The 18,973-nt window shown below is 47.9% G+C and overlaps 7 protein-coding genes across 7 annotated transcripts; 4 read left to right on the top strand and 3 right to left on the bottom strand.

Moving 5' to 3' along the window:
* Positions 1–101: 101 nt before the first annotated feature.
* N7487_004439 (uncharacterized protein) lies at positions 102–5,343 on the top strand (the record flags this gene model as incomplete). Its single annotated transcript, XM_056872186.1, has 2 exons — positions 102–5,185; positions 5,238–5,343. The coding sequence occupies 2 exons, from the start codon at positions 102–104 to the stop codon at positions 5,341–5,343; spliced, it is 5,190 nt and encodes a 1,729-aa protein (XP_056729906.1).
* Positions 5,344–5,954: 611 nt separating this feature from the next.
* N7487_004440 (uncharacterized protein) lies at positions 5,955–7,363 on the bottom strand (the record flags this gene model as incomplete). The annotated part of the gene is made up of 6 exons (XM_056872187.1): positions 5,955–6,303; positions 6,362–6,392; positions 6,451–6,518; positions 6,582–6,699; positions 6,756–7,137; positions 7,196–7,363. 6 exons carry the CDS (start codon positions 7,361–7,363, stop codon positions 5,955–5,957), a joined length of 1,116 nt encoding a protein of 371 aa, XP_056729907.1.
* Positions 7,364–8,957: 1,594 nt separating this feature from the next.
* Positions 8,958–10,529, top strand: N7487_004441 (uncharacterized protein; the record flags this gene model as incomplete). The annotated part of the gene is made up of 5 exons (XM_056872188.1): positions 8,958–9,254; positions 9,322–9,448; positions 9,515–9,638; positions 9,697–10,151; positions 10,216–10,529. The coding sequence occupies 5 exons, from the start codon at positions 8,958–8,960 to the stop codon at positions 10,527–10,529; spliced, it is 1,317 nt and encodes a 438-aa protein (XP_056729908.1).
* Positions 10,530–12,230: 1,701 nt separating this feature from the next.
* N7487_004442 (pyruvate kinase CDC19) lies at positions 12,231–14,263 on the bottom strand (the record flags this gene model as incomplete). Its single annotated transcript, XM_056872189.1, has 7 exons — positions 12,231–12,479; positions 12,535–12,616; positions 12,676–13,509; positions 13,625–13,827; positions 13,882–13,928; positions 13,997–14,041; positions 14,140–14,263. 7 exons carry the CDS (start codon positions 14,261–14,263, stop codon positions 12,231–12,233), a joined length of 1,584 nt encoding a protein of 527 aa, XP_056729909.1.
* A 783-nt stretch (positions 14,264–15,046) lies between these two features.
* Positions 15,047–15,696, top strand: N7487_004443 (DUF1748 domain-containing protein). The gene is made up of 4 exons (XM_056872190.1): positions 15,047–15,109; positions 15,201–15,240; positions 15,301–15,343; positions 15,512–15,696. Exons 1-4 carry the CDS (start codon positions 15,107–15,109, stop codon positions 15,645–15,647), a joined length of 222 nt encoding a protein of 73 aa, XP_056729910.1. The 5' UTR covers positions 15,047–15,106; the 3' UTR covers positions 15,648–15,696.
* A 1,001-nt stretch (positions 15,697–16,697) lies between these two features.
* N7487_004444 (uncharacterized protein) lies at positions 16,698–17,931 on the bottom strand (the record flags this gene model as incomplete). Its single annotated transcript, XM_056872191.1, has 3 exons — positions 16,698–17,306; positions 17,373–17,726; positions 17,812–17,931. 3 exons carry the CDS (start codon positions 17,929–17,931, stop codon positions 16,698–16,700), a joined length of 1,083 nt encoding a protein of 360 aa, XP_056729911.1.
* Positions 17,932–18,034: 103 nt separating this feature from the next.
* N7487_004445 (uncharacterized protein) lies at positions 18,035–18,819 on the top strand (the record flags this gene model as incomplete). Its single annotated transcript, XM_056872192.1, has 3 exons — positions 18,035–18,175; positions 18,234–18,456; positions 18,509–18,819. The coding sequence occupies 3 exons, from the start codon at positions 18,035–18,037 to the stop codon at positions 18,817–18,819; spliced, it is 675 nt and encodes a 224-aa protein (XP_056729912.1).
* Between the last annotated feature and the right edge of the window lie 154 nt (positions 18,820–18,973).

The raw sequence follows: 18,973 nt of genomic DNA on the forward strand, positions 1-18,973 counted from the left end.
TGTCTAAGAGTGGGGGTGAAAACGAGAGGGCATCCTTTGGTGGGCTTCTCGCTGCCGTGAAAAAAGGCAGATCTGCTTTTGGAGACCGAGGTACTCCCAGTATGAATCGAGATGCAGACGAAGCCAGTATCACCAGTTCAAGAGCCGTGAATCTACCCCGTTTCTCTCGTCGTCGAAACCTGAGCGTTACTAGCAGTTATCAGCCGCGCCATTCGCCCAGGACATCAAAGGACAACATGCCCTCTCATGACACCTCGGTGCCGGCCATATCTTTACCTGAGAATTCAAAGCAGGTTGGCTTTAAGATGACTCGGAGCTCATCAATGAGGGGCATTGATGCCCCACCGGTAGAATTAAACAAAGCCAGTCTGGAACACGTACGAAAGCTTCTGCGTCAACTGCTTGTAGAATCTGCCGTGCCAAATGACAACAGCTGGGAAAACGCCTTAATGCCAATACTCTTGAAAGCAGCAGACGAGGTCGATCCAGATGTCCAAAAAGGGGATGATATGGACATCCGACACTACGTCAAGTTGAAGAAGATTCCGGGTGGCGACCCTAGTGACACTTCTTATGTATCGGGACTCGTTTTCACGAAAAATTTGGCTCTGAAAGGCATGTCGCGCAACATTTTGCGTCCAAACATCTTGATCATCACGTTTCCTCTTGAATATGCTCGTCAGCAACAACATTTTATGAGTCTCGAACCGCTCATTCGACAGGAGCGCGAGTTTCTAGAGAATTTGGTCAGTCGGATCTCAGCATTGCGTCCAAGCCTACTGTTGGTCGAGAAAACTGTTTCTGGTTTGGCTCTTGGCCTCCTCGAGCAAGCTGGGATTGCGACTGCATACAACGTGAAGCCATCCGTTCTCGAGGCCGTGTCGAGATGTACACAGACTAGAATTATGACATCTATGGACAAGCTCTTGACGACCACATTGCATAGTGAATGCAGCAGTTTCGACGTGAAAACCTATGTTCGTAATGGTCGAAGGAAAACATATATGTACATCTCCGGCTGTCCGAAAGAGCTCGGGTGTACCATTATCCTGCGCGGTGGGGATGATCAAGTCCTCCGGAATGTGAAAAGGATCACTGAGTTCATGATCTACGTTGTGTACAATCTTCGCCTAGAAACAAATCTTATGCGGGATGAATTTGGGAGGATATCAACCGAAGACCCGACGACTCAGCAAGACAAAGACAAGAAATCCAGTCCCCAGAGTATCGCTCACGAAAGCGGCGCACATCTAATCGACCCACCTACTGTTCAACAGGAAACAAAGGAGAACCTTTGCGATATCTCTGATAACCAAATTCTCGTTGATGCTGATGCTGCAAAAGTTCCAGACAACATCCCAATGCCAACATACCATGATGATATGGTTCATGACTATGAGACAAAAATTTTATCGGCCTCTCCTTTCGTCAAATTCGAACCTCCATATCTCCTGATGCGCGCGCGCGACATGGAACGCAGACTTTCATATCTGAAGTCTCTTCGTGATCAAGACCGCAACTCGCATCAAACCACAGATGAAAAGGCCAAACCGCAGAAATTCGTCCTCATCACCCCGGAAATGGTCCATCAATCACCACAAGATGCGCCAGCAAAAGTCAAGGAAGTATTGCGTGCTGCGCATGAAGCCGAGTACGATCGGGCGCTTCATCACCATCAAACCCAAAAACGCCAGTGGGAAGCCTACGTGGCGGGGAATCCTAATATGTTTGACCCTTATGCGCATCAGAATCTGGTCATTCTCTACAGTGTTGTGTGCACAACAACATCAGTCCCCTGCTCAGGGCCAGATACTTTTGCCCTGGAGTTCTACAATGAACATGGGGATGACACAGTTTTCGAGTCGGATCTCACAATTGGGCAGTATGTCGAGGACCTTTGTCATGCAGCAAATTCTGTATGCAACATCAACGGCTGCGAGAAGCGCATGTTCGAACACCACCGCCAGTATGTCCATGGCGAGGCTCAGATCAGCGTCCTGGTTCAGTCTTGTCCTCCTAAGCTGCGTGGACTCCATAATTCTGTGCTGATGTGGAGCTGTTGCAAAATTTGTGGCAATGAAACCCAAGTTATGCCTATGTCGTCGAGCACATGGAAATATTCATTCGGAAAATACTTAGAGCTATCTTTCTGGGGAAGGCACTTGCTTGCTCGTACTGGAGGTTGTTCGCATGATTTGCGGCGGGATTACCTCCACTATTTTGGCTACAGGGATCTTGCTGTGCGAGTCCAATATGACCCCATTCGTCTTCTCGAGATTATCGTTCCACGACCTCGTGTCACTTGGAAAGTGGACAATGATTTGAAGCTGAGGAACGAAGTATACTTGCGTACCGAGGAACGTATCAGCAAATTTATGACCTCTGTACAAGATCGACTGAAAAGCATCAAAATCACAAGTGTTATCCCTGAGCTAGTTGAGAGCTGCAAGACGGAAATCGAAACTTTGGTCAAGAAGGGTCATGAAGACCATAGCTCTTTGGTCCGACACTTACAAGACAGATACACAAGTTCTCGCTACTGGGAGATTATACCGCTGAATGAGGTCCTCCGTGCAGTTCAAGAAAAGGTTGTCGAATGGGACATGACATTTGCCGATTTTGAAACGAACTTCTTCCCATCGGAAAAGGATATCAAGCATATGGCAACGCTGCAACTCAAAAAGATCTTCCTCGACAAAGACGTAGCATCGGTTTCTACAGATGATGCCCTTCAGACTCCTACAGACGTCGAGGATGAACACAACCTGGCAGTTGACAGGCCACGGATGATGCGACGTATGACACTGTCACCAGAAAAGGCCCAAAATGTACTAGTCTCCGTTGTCGAGGAGCATGCTGGCAAAAAGCACCGTGAGGAACTCGAAGAAGTCGAGTTGCCTTCTCCTCCAGCGTCGGCCGAGGAAGTAACTTTATCACTCGATACAGCCGATGGAACGAGGTCCTCTCCCCAGGATGAGGCTGTCTCACAAGAAGAAGTCCGTCATCTCGACTTGGCTGTTCCTACTGGTCAGTCGGAATGCAGCTCCGTCGGCCATGCTGGCATTTCGACTGAACCTCCCATCAATTCTGATCTTCCAGTGATGATCCCCGGAGACGGCTCATCGGAATCATCACCACCGGAAAGTTCCGAGATTGCAGAAGTTGCTCATCAAGAAACCAAGAATGGGACCGAAGACAGTGGGGCTTCTGACATGCCAAGTACCCCAGTACGTCGGCCTTCAGCGATACCGAGACCTACCGAGCCAGCCTTTCGACGCACCGGCAAGGCACGATCTCCTCCGCTTGTCCGTGCTCAGTCTCAGCCAGCGAATCTACCACGATCATCTCACAGCATTCAACTTCCAGGGTTGAAATTAGCGTTCACCAACCCAATCGATCCGCAAAAGCCTGCTGGCCAATCATCAACAAAGTCATCGGATAGAAAGCTGAGCGATCGTTTGGGCTTGAGTTCCCTCAAGAGTGCCCGATTTGCCTCAGGTCACTCACTTATCCCACGGTCTGCTCCAGGTAAAAAGGGAGTGTCGCAGGTTTCCAACCTTGCCAGGCATTTTGAGCAATTGAGCCGTGAGTTCGAAAAGGAGAGACAGCGCGAAAGACGGCAACGTGCTGCCAAGGGCACTCAGTCCCGAGCATTCCCATTGCCGTCCTCGAAGCCCATCGTGGAGGTCTATCGAAATGTACGAGAGGCTGTTGAAGAACGTGAACCACCCGTTGATAGCGATGAATCTTTGCCCTCAGCTCCACTGATTCCAATGGACGACATAACCCGCAAGAGCGATGAACTTACGCATGATGATATAACTCATGATGAGCCCTCTCTGCCAGATGATTCTTCACCAGCGCCCATAGAAGTGGACAGGGCACTCTCTCCTGACAATCAATTATTGTCTGGTGGCGAAGCAGATGATCACCAGAGTGATGAGGATCAAAACATGGTTGAAGATCTCCATCCGGTAGATTCCCATGAAGAGACCAAGCACTCAGCAGAGGACGATTCAATTGACTTTAAAGAACTCCCTAAACATGAGCGCACTACCCTTCTGAAAATTCTGACAAACTTCTGGTCTGAACGTTCTGCAAGTGGGTGGCCGTCTCTTGACTATCCACTCAGTGTCATGGATCATGTCTTTGCTGATTGCAACATTATTGTTCGCGAGGATGAACCAAGCTCTTTGGTAGCGTTCGCTTTGGACTCTTCCGACTACAAAGAAAAACTTTCAAGCATTCAACAGCGGTTTGACGAGGCGGAAGAACACAAACCAGATGATGGAGATGACATCGAGGCTGCTAAGGAAGCACGGGTCGAACATGCTCTCTTGCGACCTACGGGCACACACCTCAAATATCAATTCCAAGAAGGCCAGGCCAAGATGCTGTGCAAAGTGTTCTACGCTGAGCAGTTTGATGCTCTGCGCAAAAAGTGCGGTGTGGCAGATCGAATCGTCGAGTCGCTGTCTCGGTGCGCAAAGTGGGACTCAAAGGGTGGCAAAACAAAATCGTTGTTCCTGAAGACCCTTGACGATCGTTTCATTCTCAAGTCACTCTCGCCCATTGAGACGCAGGCTTTCCTCAAATTTGCCCCGGCCTATTTCCAAATCATGTCCGAAGCCCTGTTCCATGAACTCCCTTCAGCAATCGCCAAGATGTTTGGTTTTTACCAAGTCATCATCAAGAACCCCGTCACAGGAATGGAGTTCAATTGGTTCTTGTTGCTTATGGAGAACTTGTTCTACGACCGTGTTCCTACGCGTATCTTCGACTTGAAAGGCTCAATGCGAAACCGCAAAGTAGAGAGCACCGGCGAACGGAACGAGGTTCTCTTGGACGAGAACATGGTGGATTTCATCTACGAGACACCTCTCTTTGCCCGCGAGCACTCAAAGAAGCTTCTTGGTCAAAGTGTGTGGAATGACACACTCTTCTTGGGTCGCCAAGACGTTATGGATTACTCGCTCATGATCGCCATCGATGAAAGCCGCAACGAATTAGTGGTAGGGATCATTGACTGTATCCGCACCTACACCTGGGACAAAAAGCTCGAGTCCTGGATCAAGGACAAAGGATTTGGTGGCGGTGGCCGCAATCGCCCAACGGTCACAAGTCCCAGAGAGTATAAAGGTCGTTTCCGTGAGGCGATGGCTCGATATGTCCTTCAAGCTCCAAGGTTAGTTGATATATCCTCTCTTGATTGTGCAACTTAGTACTAATAGTTCCAGCTGCTGGCATCAATTCCAACCAAGTGCGATGTACCGCTATGAGAACCACCCCAATGAAGCTGAGACTGTTGATGGGAACGGGTTTGTGGAAGACCCCGGTTATTAATGGTCTTCATTTTGATCTGCGGCCATGAACAACTTACATTAATGATTTACGACTTGATGAATTTGCATGAAGAGGCGGAGCGCAGCGTGATACTTTCATTTATTGCGAATTTCTGTTTATCATGACTTTGCATTGCCTCGTTCAACACACTCATTTCATACCAGCATTTTCATAGCCAGTCCCAAATTATTTCCGTTTACTCAATGTGGTCATGTAAATTTCTTTTAGGTCTCTATGTAAACCACTGTATTTATGCTGGTTTCTAGTACCCAACCTCGGGATACTCATGGTATATTAGTCCAAACTTTGGGCTATGACATTCTTTTTATATGAAACGCTGGGCCAAACCTACGTGAATATGTGGATGAGCCATGGATAAGAAGCCATATTCATCACCTCTTGTATGCTATAAAGTAATATATTCAAAGCTTTCATCCATTCGGAAGAAGTATATTGCCCAACTTCTAATCCAAACGTTCGACATAAGTAGTACATAATATATACATTTAAAAAACACGATAAAGAAATCCGTCAAAGGTGTGTGTGTGTGCATCCAGTGGACACTAATTTGCACAGAAATGCGATGCCCATCGGCAAATCGGTATGCATGTTTACCAAGGAGTATATCCCGGCCCTGATTTTGGTGTAGATGGTTCGTATTCCACAGTCACATCATCCTTGCGGTGGATATGTCCTAGAGGATGGCTCTTCTTCCCGTGATCATCGGCGGGAAGGATGTTTTCTTGACTCTCTTGGTTATCGATGTTGGTAAACCCGAGATCGTCGTGCGTTTTTGACTGCTTGGAGCGATGAAATGAGGAGGGGAAATTGCTGCTGTTTTTGTACTGGTCGCTCTTTCCTTGACTGTAGGAGCCCAGGGCTCGCTTGCCGAGAATGACTTCGAGGAGTGGTTGTAAGGTGGGAATGCAGGATGCTATAACGACGACGTTCGCCTCGATACTACACAGAGAACAAACGGTTAGATCGCATAACAAGAAGATCAAACAAGGGTGCTCACTTAGTCCACATAACAAGATCGGCAGTGCCGTCTTTTGTTTGGTCAGCCTTTGATCGTACAGGGATAATAGGGGTAGCAGAAAGACTTACATGTGTAGTCGGATTTGTCGGCGAGTCCATGCAGCTGGGTACATTTGATAATCGCCATCGCAGAAGCACTTCATTGCCACTTCGGTCAGCTTCTGGGCAGCATGGAATAAGTTTGAGCGATATCGGCTTACATTGAACCAAGCCCTAAAGCAGAACATAGGGCAATTCTCTTTCGTAGAGACATTTGTAGTTTCAACAAGACTGTGGTCGGATAAATGGCCAGAGATAGATCAACAAGAGCGGAGATAGCTAGGAGCACAAGTTAATTCCGTGAGGCGCAGATATTTGAAGAGGGAGAGACCTACCTCCAGTGAATATAGCATAGTCAATAAGCATCGTTGTACTCTTGCACTTGGCGCCTGCTGCCACAAGCCTGGGCTTCCACAATGCCTCTGCTGGATCGCACATTGTAAACAAGATCAGAATGCAGATAATGGACACGACGGCTGCGGTTCCAACCATCATCCACAATATAGTCTTATGCAGAGGTTTGGGATTCAAGATCCGGGTCAACATGGAGGTCACAGCGATCTTGGGGAGAGTGAAAGAGAGAATCCCAAACAAAAAGCTGACTGTATTGAGTAGAATGGCCATCTCCAGATTGTCCATACTCAAGTACATGGCATGTTTTCCATAGCCCACCCTCACCCCTGCTGTAGAGATTCCGCAGTATGCAAGCCCCAGTACCTAGCATACAAATCCCTATTAGATTCACCTAGATAAGACAAAGTTCGAGGTTTCTTACCATAGAAGCCACAATCAAATAATCATCCATACCAAAATTCCGCAGTAACTTCAACCGGATGTAAACCCTGGCTATGACCATGACGGTTGTTAGTCCAGTCAAGGTCCACAGCACAGCCAGGATCTTAGGCCCCTTGTCATCGTGAAGATTTTCAGCGGTTACCGCCATTATGTTAAGCTTGATGTGGAAAAAGCGAGAAAATGCAAGAGAAAATGCGACCCATTGGGTTATATAAAACCCTAGAGGAGCCTGCTAAAATTAACACTACCATATCAAGATTTACGAAAAATGATACATAGATTCAGGGACGGGATTGACTTAAGTGTGCCATTATTCGAATAACTATTATTCCTAGAGGTCCAGTAAACAGGAATTCTTTCGGTTTTCGGTTGCGACGATCGCCCATTTTGGCAAGCCGTGTTTTTCATCTTTTTTACAGGCACCATACCACTGTTCGACGATTAATCTCCGAGGCTAAGATTACCTACAGTATTGTTGGTACATACGGAGTATGTATTAGTCCACCTTTTATTCGGATAGGGGTATAGGACCCTTGTCGCACTAACCTGTTAGGCGATGCCGCTAAAATGACAGCAGACGTACTCCGTCCCGGATGATCCCTTGCGGACGGGCCTCCGGTGCTACATCGAAAATAGCCACAGAGTTGCGGAGTACATACTGCTTTGATATCAAATAATTAGGTTGTCAGTCTTGACATCTGGCCCAGATAGTCTTACAAATAGATATCTTGGCCATGGAAGATCATACGTTGTTCTAAGAATATACTACGGAGGTAAGAATCCAAGAATTTGAGAATCTCGTGAAACTAGCCCTAATATGAGGAGAGTCAGCGGTTTTCACAAGCCAGATGGGGCTGGGCCTTCCCTGAAACCCACGTTGAATCAGACAAAAGTACCGAGTACGTCAAATGTGAATTATAAACCTTCAATATAGAGTTCAACCCCGGTGCTCCGACGCAGCCGAGGTCGAGTCCCTCCACTATGAAATGCGCCACCAACCCGTTAACCCGTTTTGACAGGACCCGATGTGGATCTTAATATATTTCAATCCACTCACTCGGTTCTGTTAGAATCTTAGCCTTTCTGATATGTAAACGTCTGCCTTTTGACGTGCACATGCTCCACTGTGCACAAGACAAAAATGCAGTCAGTATGGGTCTTTCGCACAAACATAATAAGGAGATTTCAAGCCTAACTAAGTGGGTTTGGCATATCAACTACCTATAACGCACGATGGGCAGGTAATAACTCAGTAGTTCCTCCAAGGCATCCCATGATGGGTCCATCCGGGGACCTGGAAAGGTCCATCCGCTCTAATTTTAATTGAATTTCCTCTTACTCCGTACTTTTTACTCCGTGCTAAGTACAAACAAACACGGGATAGCGAGCCGTTAGAACAATCTGCTAGTCGATTGCCCAAATAGGAACACCGTTCAGTTACCGAGTCTCCACTTCCTTGGCCCCCAACCTTCGCAACACAAGGAGCCCGCATGGTCCGAGTGGAATTAATCCAGGTCGATCTTTCTGACAGCGGACCCGCAGGATTACACCCGGTCCAACCGTTGCTCATCTGGCGTATCTTTGTTAAAACAAAAGGAGACAGTAACTGCGGTTTATCCCAGGAAAGGGGATGCATATATAGCGAATGTAGTTTATTTAAAGATCCCTCAAGTACTTTTGACTTGTACAGTTTCAAACTCCACGTTTTCTGTACTATCAAGTTTCTTTATATTATATCCACAATGGCCGACGTCGCAAGCCTTACATTCAGTGAAACCACCCACTCGAACGGCACAAATCATGCAAATGGAGATTCCCAGACCAACGGAGACCTCCAGGATGCCTTCGTCGACCGTGTAGCAACTTCCGCCAACACACCCGAGCTGGTTCCTGGCCTGGTTGATCAAGTTGCCTCCCTTGGCAAAGTCGCCAGTCTGCAAGACCACACCGATCGGACAACACTCTTGGAAGCCGCTCGATCCCTGGTCTATGCACTTGAGACCCCGCGTGAGGCTATGATCAGATACTGTTGGTCCCAGGTATGTTCGCATGCTCCTAGAGCGTCACCTTTGTGTCGTTGACGGAAACTAAATATTGACTTTCTAGGCTACTCTTTATGCTTCTGTGGAGACAGCCGTTGACCTGGGAATCTTTGCTATTTTGTCCAAGGATGAGAGGCCCAAGTCTGCTACCGAGCTGGCTAATGCCACATGTGCCGACCCTGTGCTTCTTGGTATGTGGCTTGCCATCTCACCCTGTGTCTTGTCGGGTACACCTAACTAACCATATATCTGATCAGCTCGGATCCTGAAGCATCTGTGTGCAATGGGAGTTATCCTCGAGACCGGTCCTAACGAATACCGCCGCACCGGAATTTCCATTTCACTGAGCTTGCAACGATACAGTGATGCGTACCCTTGCATGTAAGTCTGGACCCTGTGGACCTGGAATCAAATGGTATAATACTAACTCATTGGTTAGGACTAACTGCATCACCTCCGGCATACTTGCTCTGCCTGCCCAACTCAAGAAGGATGGATATGCCAACCCAGCCAACGGCAAGGACTGTGCCTTCCAGCGCGGATTCCGAACCGATCTCCACTTCTTCGAGTTCATGAAGGAGAACCCAGAGGCTGCTAGCCAGTTTAACAATCACATGTCTGTCTACCACCAAGGACGTCCTAGCTGGATGGATGTTGGTTTCTATGACGTGCCCAGCCTATTCTCCAATGTCGCACAGGATGATGTTCTCCTCGTCGACGTCGGTGGCAGCATGGGCCACGATCTCTCGGAGTTCAGACGCAAGTGGTCTGATGCCCCTGGGCGCCTGGTACTCCAGGATCTTCCCGATGTGGTCGCTCAAGCCAAATCAGGGCAATTGCACCCCTCAATCGAGGCAATGGAGCACGACTTCTTCACTGAGCAGCCGATCAAGGGTATTGTTTCCTCTTCTATAGCCCCCCTCTTGACTTATATCAATGTTAATATTTTCTTCTATAGGTGCTCGTGCTTACTATATGCACTCTGTCCTCCACGACTGGACAGACGATAACTGCCGCAAGATCTTGAAGGGCCTTGTGGATGTCATGAAGCGAGGACACAGCAAGGTGTTGATTAACGAGAATGTCATCCCTGACACCAACGCATACTGGGAGACAACCAGTTTGGATATTATCATGATGGCCGATTTCGCTTCGACCGAGCGAACTGAAGCTCACTGGCACCAGCTGGTGGGATCTGCTGGGCTGAAGATCACGAAGATTTGGAGTGCCCAGAAAGGAGTCGAGAGTCTGATCGAGTGTGAATTGGCATAGGTGCTATTGGAGGTTCTGATACTCAGAACCATGGAATGTATATATGTTTTAGGATTTTAGGGTTAATTTAAATTAATATTTTAAGGATATGTGGACCAGCCAACAACGGATATACTACCACGTTATACAGAATTTATACAAGTACTAGCGGATCCGAACTAGAAAATGTAGGAGACAAAAGATATTAACCCTAGAAGGGCGTGTAGCTAACTGTCCTAGGTGATGTCCTATCTATCTAGCCGTCGGGCTCGATTTCTCCGTTGCCAACGGAGGCTAGCAACATAGGCTAGATCGAATTCTGGCGAAAATCTCTGCCTCATATATCGAATCTTTTGCCATGTGTTTTTATCGCCAATGATGAAAGCGTGATAGTCGAGGGGCAGGCAAAGGATTGGTGCTGCTTCGTCATGGAGCCTCCGGTGTAGGAAAGACATCAACAGCTGGCGAGGATATGAGCATAAAAAGTCAGCACGACATGTTACTTACAGCTTACCAAATGTGTTGTGGACCTGTTTCAGAAGCCTAGTTGAGACCGCAGAGAGGAAACTAACAATAGATTCCAAGTTAGGTGCATGACTGCCCCCGATTGAATGTACTCGCACACCTTGTTCGATTGCTATAATAGGGGCTTTAAACGGCAAATACCAGACCTTGCAAATGATGCAGTTGTCAAGGTTTGCGAAGTAGCACTGAATTTATCCATGCACTGACAAGGAATTTTAGCTGATATTCACAGGACGGTATATAGAAAGTCAAAAATGACGTGCGTTCGGTTCGAAAGTGTTATTACAGCGACATGGTGTGCATTAGACCAAACATGAACAACAGCTTGGTTTCCACACCTCGCAATATCGGTGCTGTCCACGCTACTAGCGGAGAGACCATATAATGTCCACTTGAAATGACAAAGATCTATATATCACCTAATCTCAATATTGGAACCATCGGCTGAAACCGGGATCGGGACGGCAAAGGCTCCGCGAAATTTGTTTTAACTAATTTAATTGTCTTTTTTTCTAATTCTCTTTTTATTCCTTTCGTTAATGTGACGTCGAGACGATTTCGAAAAAAACGCATCATTCCCTGCTACAGAGAGTGGGAAGCACAAAATACGTCCGCGGCATGTGCCCGGGGGATATCGTCACCCTCTCGGGCAGATGGGCAAGCCTCGGTGTCGGGGGATTTTAAAGGTGGCCTGCCTCGGGTCTCTGCGTCCCTCCCCCGCATCTGGTTTTTGTTCGTTCATTTTTTTCCCCCTTCTACTTTCAACTGGAGTTCTCTTGAATGAGGATCATTCTAGTTCCAATCCCGTATGAACTTCGAGCAGTCAATCTATGCATTGGCATGTGAATGCAAGACTACTGTGACAATCGCGAACTCTCAACGCGCGACACTACAAAAATTCAAACACAAAATACCAGTTTCATGTCTATTCAATTTGAATTGTCTAGTCTTTACTAACCCACTAATCCACTAATTTGACTGGAAAGAATTAAATTCGTTTCATTTACATGAGCAATGCATTAACCTTCCAGACTGTGGTCCAGACCACACAGCGCAGAACAAACTTGGCTTTGAAAGCAAAAAAAAAAAGTGAGAACAGAGAAGAAAAAGAGGTATGTATCCCATCCGCACACCGGCGGTTAAAAAAGCACACTGGACCATTGATCATCAAAAGCTTATCTGGTTGACTTTACAGATTTACTCCATGGCGAGACCGAGGTTCTCATCGGCGGGCACCACACGAACGGTGTTGGTGTGGCCCATACCGCCACGCCATCCCTGGACGCAGACGATAGGGTCGCCCTTGTTGATGATTCCGAGCTTGAGACCGTGGTTGATACCCCACTTGAGGCGACGGTCGACATCCTCCTGCCAGATCTTGACGTTGAAGTCAGGCTTGCTCTCGGGGAAGTAGAATGGCCACACACCGCGGTACAGGTGGGAGTACTGGAAACAATTGTCAGCAAAGAACGACATTCAAACTATCGAGAGTGGGACTTACGCGGGCAGCGGTTTCGTTGCGAGTGACCATCAGGATGGGGCAGACGGGACGGTACTTCGACACAAGGCGGGCGGTTTTGCCACTATGGATTTGTTAGTATGACCGTCATACAAAGGACAGAAAGGGTTTCCCGGCACATACCTGGTGGTCAGAACGATGATGGCACCGGCGTTCAGCTCCAGACTGGCGCTGACAGCGGCCATGGCAATGGACTCGGAGGTCTCAGTGGGGCGAGGGGCGAGGTTGCGCAGCTCGTCGAAGACGTTGAAGTGAGGAATGGCAACCTCAGCCAGCAAGCAGGTCTCGGACATCATCTTAACGGCCTCGCAAGGGTAGTTACCCTTGGCGGTCTCGCCAGACAGCATGACACAGTCGGCACCGTCGAGAACGGCGTTGGCGACATCAGAAACCTCAGCACGAGTGGGGCGGGGGTTGTATGTCATGGACTCCAGCATCTGGGTGGCACAGATAACGGGCTTACCCTTGATGTTGCACTTGGCGATCATCATCTTCTGGGCAAGGAAAACCTTGGGGGCGGGGATCTCGATACCGAGGTCACCACGGGCGACCATAACACCGTCGGTCTCGGCGAGAATCTCATCGAAGTTGTTGACACCCTGCTGGTTCTCAATCTTGGCGATGATCTGAATCTCCTTGCCATCCTCACCAAGGATGGAACGGATGTGCTTGATGTCGCTGCCGCGACGGATAAATGAGGCAAACACCATATCGACCTTGTTCTTGACACCGAATCGCAAATCGGCAATATCCTTCTCCGAGAGAGCGGGAAGGTCTACATCAGTGCCGGGGAGGTTGACACCCTTGCGGGATGAGATGTTACCGTCGTTCAGGCACTTGACCTTAAGGGTCTGCTCATCAACAACTTCAAGCACCTCGAAGGACAGAATACCATCATCAACGTAAATGAGCTTGCCAGGAGTGATCACATTGGTGATGTTCTTGTAGTCCAAGTACCTGTCGTCACACACTTGTCAGTCCACGTCACATGTCAAGCTCGTTCAGCCACGCGGGTATATGGAAGGAATGTCGATTGAAACAATCCAGTTTTTGGCAATGAGAATGTTCTTACATGTTCTTATCATCAGAAGCAGTGGCGTATGCCTCATCGGTGGTGATGTTCAGCACGGTGCCCTGCTTGATGGGGTAGTCCTTGTCACCGACGGTGTTACCGGTACGGATCTCGGGGCCCTTGGTGTCAAGGGCAATAGCGAGAGGGCGTCCAATCTGGATACGGGCAGCCTCGCGAGCGTTGTCAATGACAGATTGGTGGTACTACAGACAAAGTCAGTGAAAGTCTTGGATCAGATGTTGATTGGAGATACGGACCTCGTATGATCCGTGGGAGAAGTTCATGCGAACAACGTTAAGACCAACTATGGCCAATGTCAGTCTAACTACCCAACAAAGCTGCTCGTTTCCATCGGAAACTTCATTGCCATACCTGTGCGGAGAGCATTGATCTTCTCGGCGGAGTTCGTCTTGGGACCTGATCGATTACCTGTTAGTATTCGGGGTTTTTTTTCTCCATCGCAATTTCTTCGACAGGATCAATCTGAAGAGGTTATTATTCTTGGGTTGACATACCAATGGTACAAATGATGGAGGTGCGGCGGAAGTTCTTCGCAGGCACCATCTCGGTGTTGAGCTTGGAGTGCCACTCCAGCTTCATGCGGTTGCTCAGGTGGTCGAGGGAGTTGGTGGCCGCCATTTCGATATGATCAACAATTGTTGAATTATTTTAGAAAGGGTAAGGTAGTTCTGATCAATTGAGAATCAGAGAGGATGGTAGAAGAGAAAGGGTGAGAGAGATGGAGGGGAAAGAGAAAACGGATGGGTGCGGGGCGGGAGGGAAAATGTTGGCCGCCGGTGTGAGTATTGGTGCCATCTATCATGAGACTTTTTTTTTTTGATCATACTATTGAAACTAGACAATATCTATACCAAATTAATCTACGAATTCTATGAAATATGTGGATCTGTCTGGTATCCTTTCTTTCTCTTTGGCTACCTATATTTTTTTATTTACTGAGAGCTGGAGTTGTCGGCAGAGGCGGCATAAATAGTCTAGGCAGAAAAAAAATTATATATCAACTCCAGACTGGGTTGACCGCAAAAAAGCGGAGGATTGCCCCGTGCTGGCCTACGCGCTGTAGATTGGAGTCCTTCTATCGAATAAATGTGACAAATACAGATATCCAATTGATCGAGCCCCAGCTCAGAGACCCCCGGGGCCCAGAGGCGAAAGGGGATTTCGGTGGGATGAGAATGCTTATCGATAGACCGGATCGGGGCTAGCGCATCTGGGCACCTCAGTGGGCAACCTGGACACTTTGGCCCCATCTGGCCCCAGCCACATTGCAGATTATGTCAGGTACCCAATTTCACCAGCCTTGTCTCTAGCCACTCTAGAGACGTCATGTGAAAATACACGTGACCGCTCTTTAGGCGGTCCCCATGACAGCTTGGGTCTCCTCTTACTTTTGTCTCCCAAGCTTTTTGGTGAATACCAGTTAATCAATATCCACAGTGTTGATACTTTCTACTCGGCATCATGGTAAGAGACCTTTGCTGGTTGATCCCGGACAGCCGAGGTCCCCAGAACATAGAGCATGCCATGACTGACTTGGATCTTCGCTGCAATCTAGTTCGGCCGTCTTACCCACTACGCATTTGATGCGGTTCTCTGTGAGTTCTAATTCTCTGTTATACCTAGGAATATAGATTAACATGTGTCTTCAACCTCAGTCTCCGCCTTCCTGGCAGGTGTCAAGCGCTCCACGGGCCTAACGTAAATACACCCCTACCCCTCACGATCCTCTTCTTCCAAGCTATCATCCATTCTGTTTGTTGCTCGCCTTGGATGCCCTCAATATGCATGGGAGAACTGTTGGCTAACTCTGTTACCCTTCGCGCACCCCCGTTGGGTCGTGTGTGCGTGGGACTTTCCTAGCCCCAGCCTCAATTCAGACAAGATCACAGAAAATAAGGATGTCAAGAAATGGGTTGACAGCTACCTTGGCGTTGGCGAGTGGATGATGGACCAGTCCGTGGCTGTCATGGGCTCGTCTGCCTGGTTCGAACGACGCCGGTGATTGGCGCCGCAATACTCAACACGGGAAGACGATCGGTGATCCCTTTGTCATCATTTGACTATCTGCCATTTGATGTGTGTATGATAGCGGACTCTCAAGTGATACACATGGAAACTTACGGGGACGCATAAATCGCCGCGGGGTTGGACTGGCGGCATGAATCTGGGCCTCGGCCTCGACGCTTGGCAATATGATACAATATCAGTACCTACAGATTGAGTCTGTGTTGCGGACGGTGTTTCTGTTCAAACCACCCAGCCGCCACAAGTATATGCTTCAAGGCTGGATTGACGAATGATGACCAATTCTTATCTACGCTCCGGCTTCCACTTTCGACTGATGTTTTTATGGTCATGGCGTCTTGGCTTTTTTGATACCTTTTAGCTTTCTGCCTGTTCTATATCACCACACGAATTCAGCTATGGGTTTAGCAGACAATCCTTGGAATATCCTAATTGTAAATATGAACACAAGTCACAAGCACGCGAGGATTCCTGTTACCAACTGCGTGCAATCCGGATAACCCGAGATCATCCTTTCAGTGCATACATACGCTTGGGTTGTCATTGAGTTCCTTAAACTAGGGGGTGTTGATTCATTAAACATCCGTCGGAAATTTCTCCAGCTGGCGAGCTTCGGTAGAGACTTCTCTGTGAACTACATCGTTGTAAACTCCTCCGCATATAACGTGCCAAGCATATCATCATGGCCCTCGAAAATACCCGTAGACCTTGTGAGAATTGTCCGATATTGCACCTTGACACTTCTCCTGTTGCTGTAGAATAAGTTTATAGAAGGGTAGTGATTCTAGGGGGAAACAGCACAGTCTGAAAATGGTATTCATGGCTATCTTAAGCTATGGGGAAGAGAACAAGTGAGTATCCGGATGGATGAAAACGAGAGTTCAGACAAAAAAGAGACGCAGTCAAAGGACTACCTGTCACCACCCAGCGTTCAGATGAAAAAGGTGTTTCAACGAAAAAGAGACGCAGTCAAAGACTATATCTCAATACCCAGCAACAAATGTTCCTGCAACCTCGTAAGATCAACTCAGGGAGTGTCTTGCTCTTCATGAACGTTCGTCAGCGTGTTGATGTAGCGGCAATCTCGGACCGCACGCTCAGCTATGACCAGGTATCTGTTTTCAATTTTTCCCCAGTCCCATGTCTTCATAAACCGGACTCCTTCTTCAACTCTTTTCTGGTAATCCTCGTTGCTCTCCAGGTCATTGAGATAGCTCCACATGGTCGTATTAGTCGGTCCATCTTTGAGGATGTAAACAGAAATAAACCCCATAAGGTCCTTCTCAACTCGAAGTCGGCTATTGTGATCAAGCGGGAGTTGCAAGAGATGGTGTATCAAGGATGACATGTAATGAGGAGGTTTGGGAGTGAGGAGGTGGAGCTCGTGGGAAAATTTCGAGGGAACCTCGACAGTGTCATTAAGATTGAAACCAACCAACGACAGGGGAATAAGATGGACACGCATCCAGCCCTCACCATCAAGGTCGTGCATCAGATATTGAGCTTCCCAGTATTCAGCAGTTCTAGATCTACCATTCCAATCTTTCTCGTGGTAAAGAATGCGGGGCCAGTTGTTTTCGAGCAACACCTGTGAAGCAAGCAACAGCTGTTTATCAGGTACAACCCACTCCACGACCTGCTAAAACAATGTTAGCTGGATATTTCTGTCTGGGGGAGTGGAATGGAATGTTTCATCACGTACAATCAGAACCTCTGCATATCCACATCTGTATAGAACTTGGTTCCCATACTCCACAACCGAGATGGTGTTGTCGATAAGTGCTTTCAACGCTTCCTTGATCCCGAAATCGGGAAATTCTTGGTGAGGTATTGCTTTTACAAGCTGTGCGTCTGGTTTCTCGGTCTGTTGGCTTGGTTCTTCCAAGGAGACTTGGGTAGGTTGAGACAACGTGGTCTCCTCGACAGAAGTTGATATCTGCTCGATGATAGGAGAGGTGGGAAGGGGGACCGAGAGTCCTTCAATCTCCTTGAGAAAATTTGGCGTTGCCTCAATGATGGGCGAGGCAACAGGGGGGGCCCGCGAGCTCTTTGGTCTCTTCGGATTCCATTGTTGATGATTAGTAATTGTAAAATCAAGGTTGCAAGATGGGATGAAATGATAACCAGGGTCGGGGACAGACGTTGCTTCTTATCATAAACGAAGACCCAGGGGGCGTAGTGGGAAGGTACAGGGTAGAGTGAATAACAGGAAGTGACAGCCCTCTTATTTTTCCCTCACTTCTGAACTGAAGAGCAATCATTTTGATTTTTTTGCCCTACGCATCTTCCACCCCTCGTCCTATAAATACCAGACCACTTCTCTTCTTCTTCTCTCTCTTCTCTTCCTCCCCAACAACCGCTACAATGCCTTCTCAAAGCGACTTCAGTCATTTGAACGCAGCAGCTACAACAACTTTGACCAACATCTTGCGTGACGAAAGCATCTCCGACATCTTCATCGGCGGGTATGCCACAAGTATCCTTGGAGGAGGCCGAGTAACAAAGGTACCACCTTCTGCTTTTTTCTGATTCAAAGAGGTCTCTTGATCTAACAAAACCATAGGACATCGACCTTATCGTGGACAAAAATTGCCGCAGCCTTCTCCTCCAGTGCCCGAAGATCACTAAGAGCGAGGATAAGAGATTGGTGTACCACCACCGTGGTACAAAAGTCCATATCGATTTGGAAGTTATGGGAGCTGTAACATGGACCATGAATCCCAGGACCACCAGGGTCCATACTGTAGCTCCGGCAAACTATCCACGACGCCAGTTGAATACTATGGGTACGCTTTCTTGCTTGGCCAATTTAGATTCCTCACTAATCCTAGATTATAGTGCCAATTCTCCGCCCCTCAATTCTTCTGCTGACGAAGCTTCTGCCCTGGAAAGAGGCAGATCAGGCGACGCGAGTCGCCAGCCATATTAGGGCGCGTACCGACCTCACAGATATCCGTACGATCCTGCAATGGCTTGTTGACAAGAAGGCCCATATCGATTTCTTTGGACTCCCAGGCATTCCTAAGGGGAAGTTAATGAGACTGCTGGGAAGACTTTACCGAGCCGAGCAACGGCCACGGCCATATCTCTCACTAACTCTCTCCGCAGATGAGATGCGTGATGCCCTGACTGCGAAGGAAACCAAGTAGGGTTGTGTGGGTTGCTTCAGAGAGTGGCTGACTTTCTAACCAACTAAATACTTAGTTAGGTGGTACTCAGATAGTTCAAAAATCCGAAAAATGAGAACATCTCTCCATTTTGGGAAAGGACAAAGAAAAAAAATGTCAATCGGTCATGCTACAA

The sequence above is a fragment of the Penicillium crustosum genome (genome assembly GCF_028827405.1).
Source record: "Penicillium crustosum strain IBT 35664 chromosome Unknown utg000002l_segment0_segment0, whole genome shotgun sequence".
NCBI lineage: Eukaryota > Fungi > Ascomycota > Eurotiomycetes > Eurotiales > Aspergillaceae > Penicillium > Penicillium crustosum.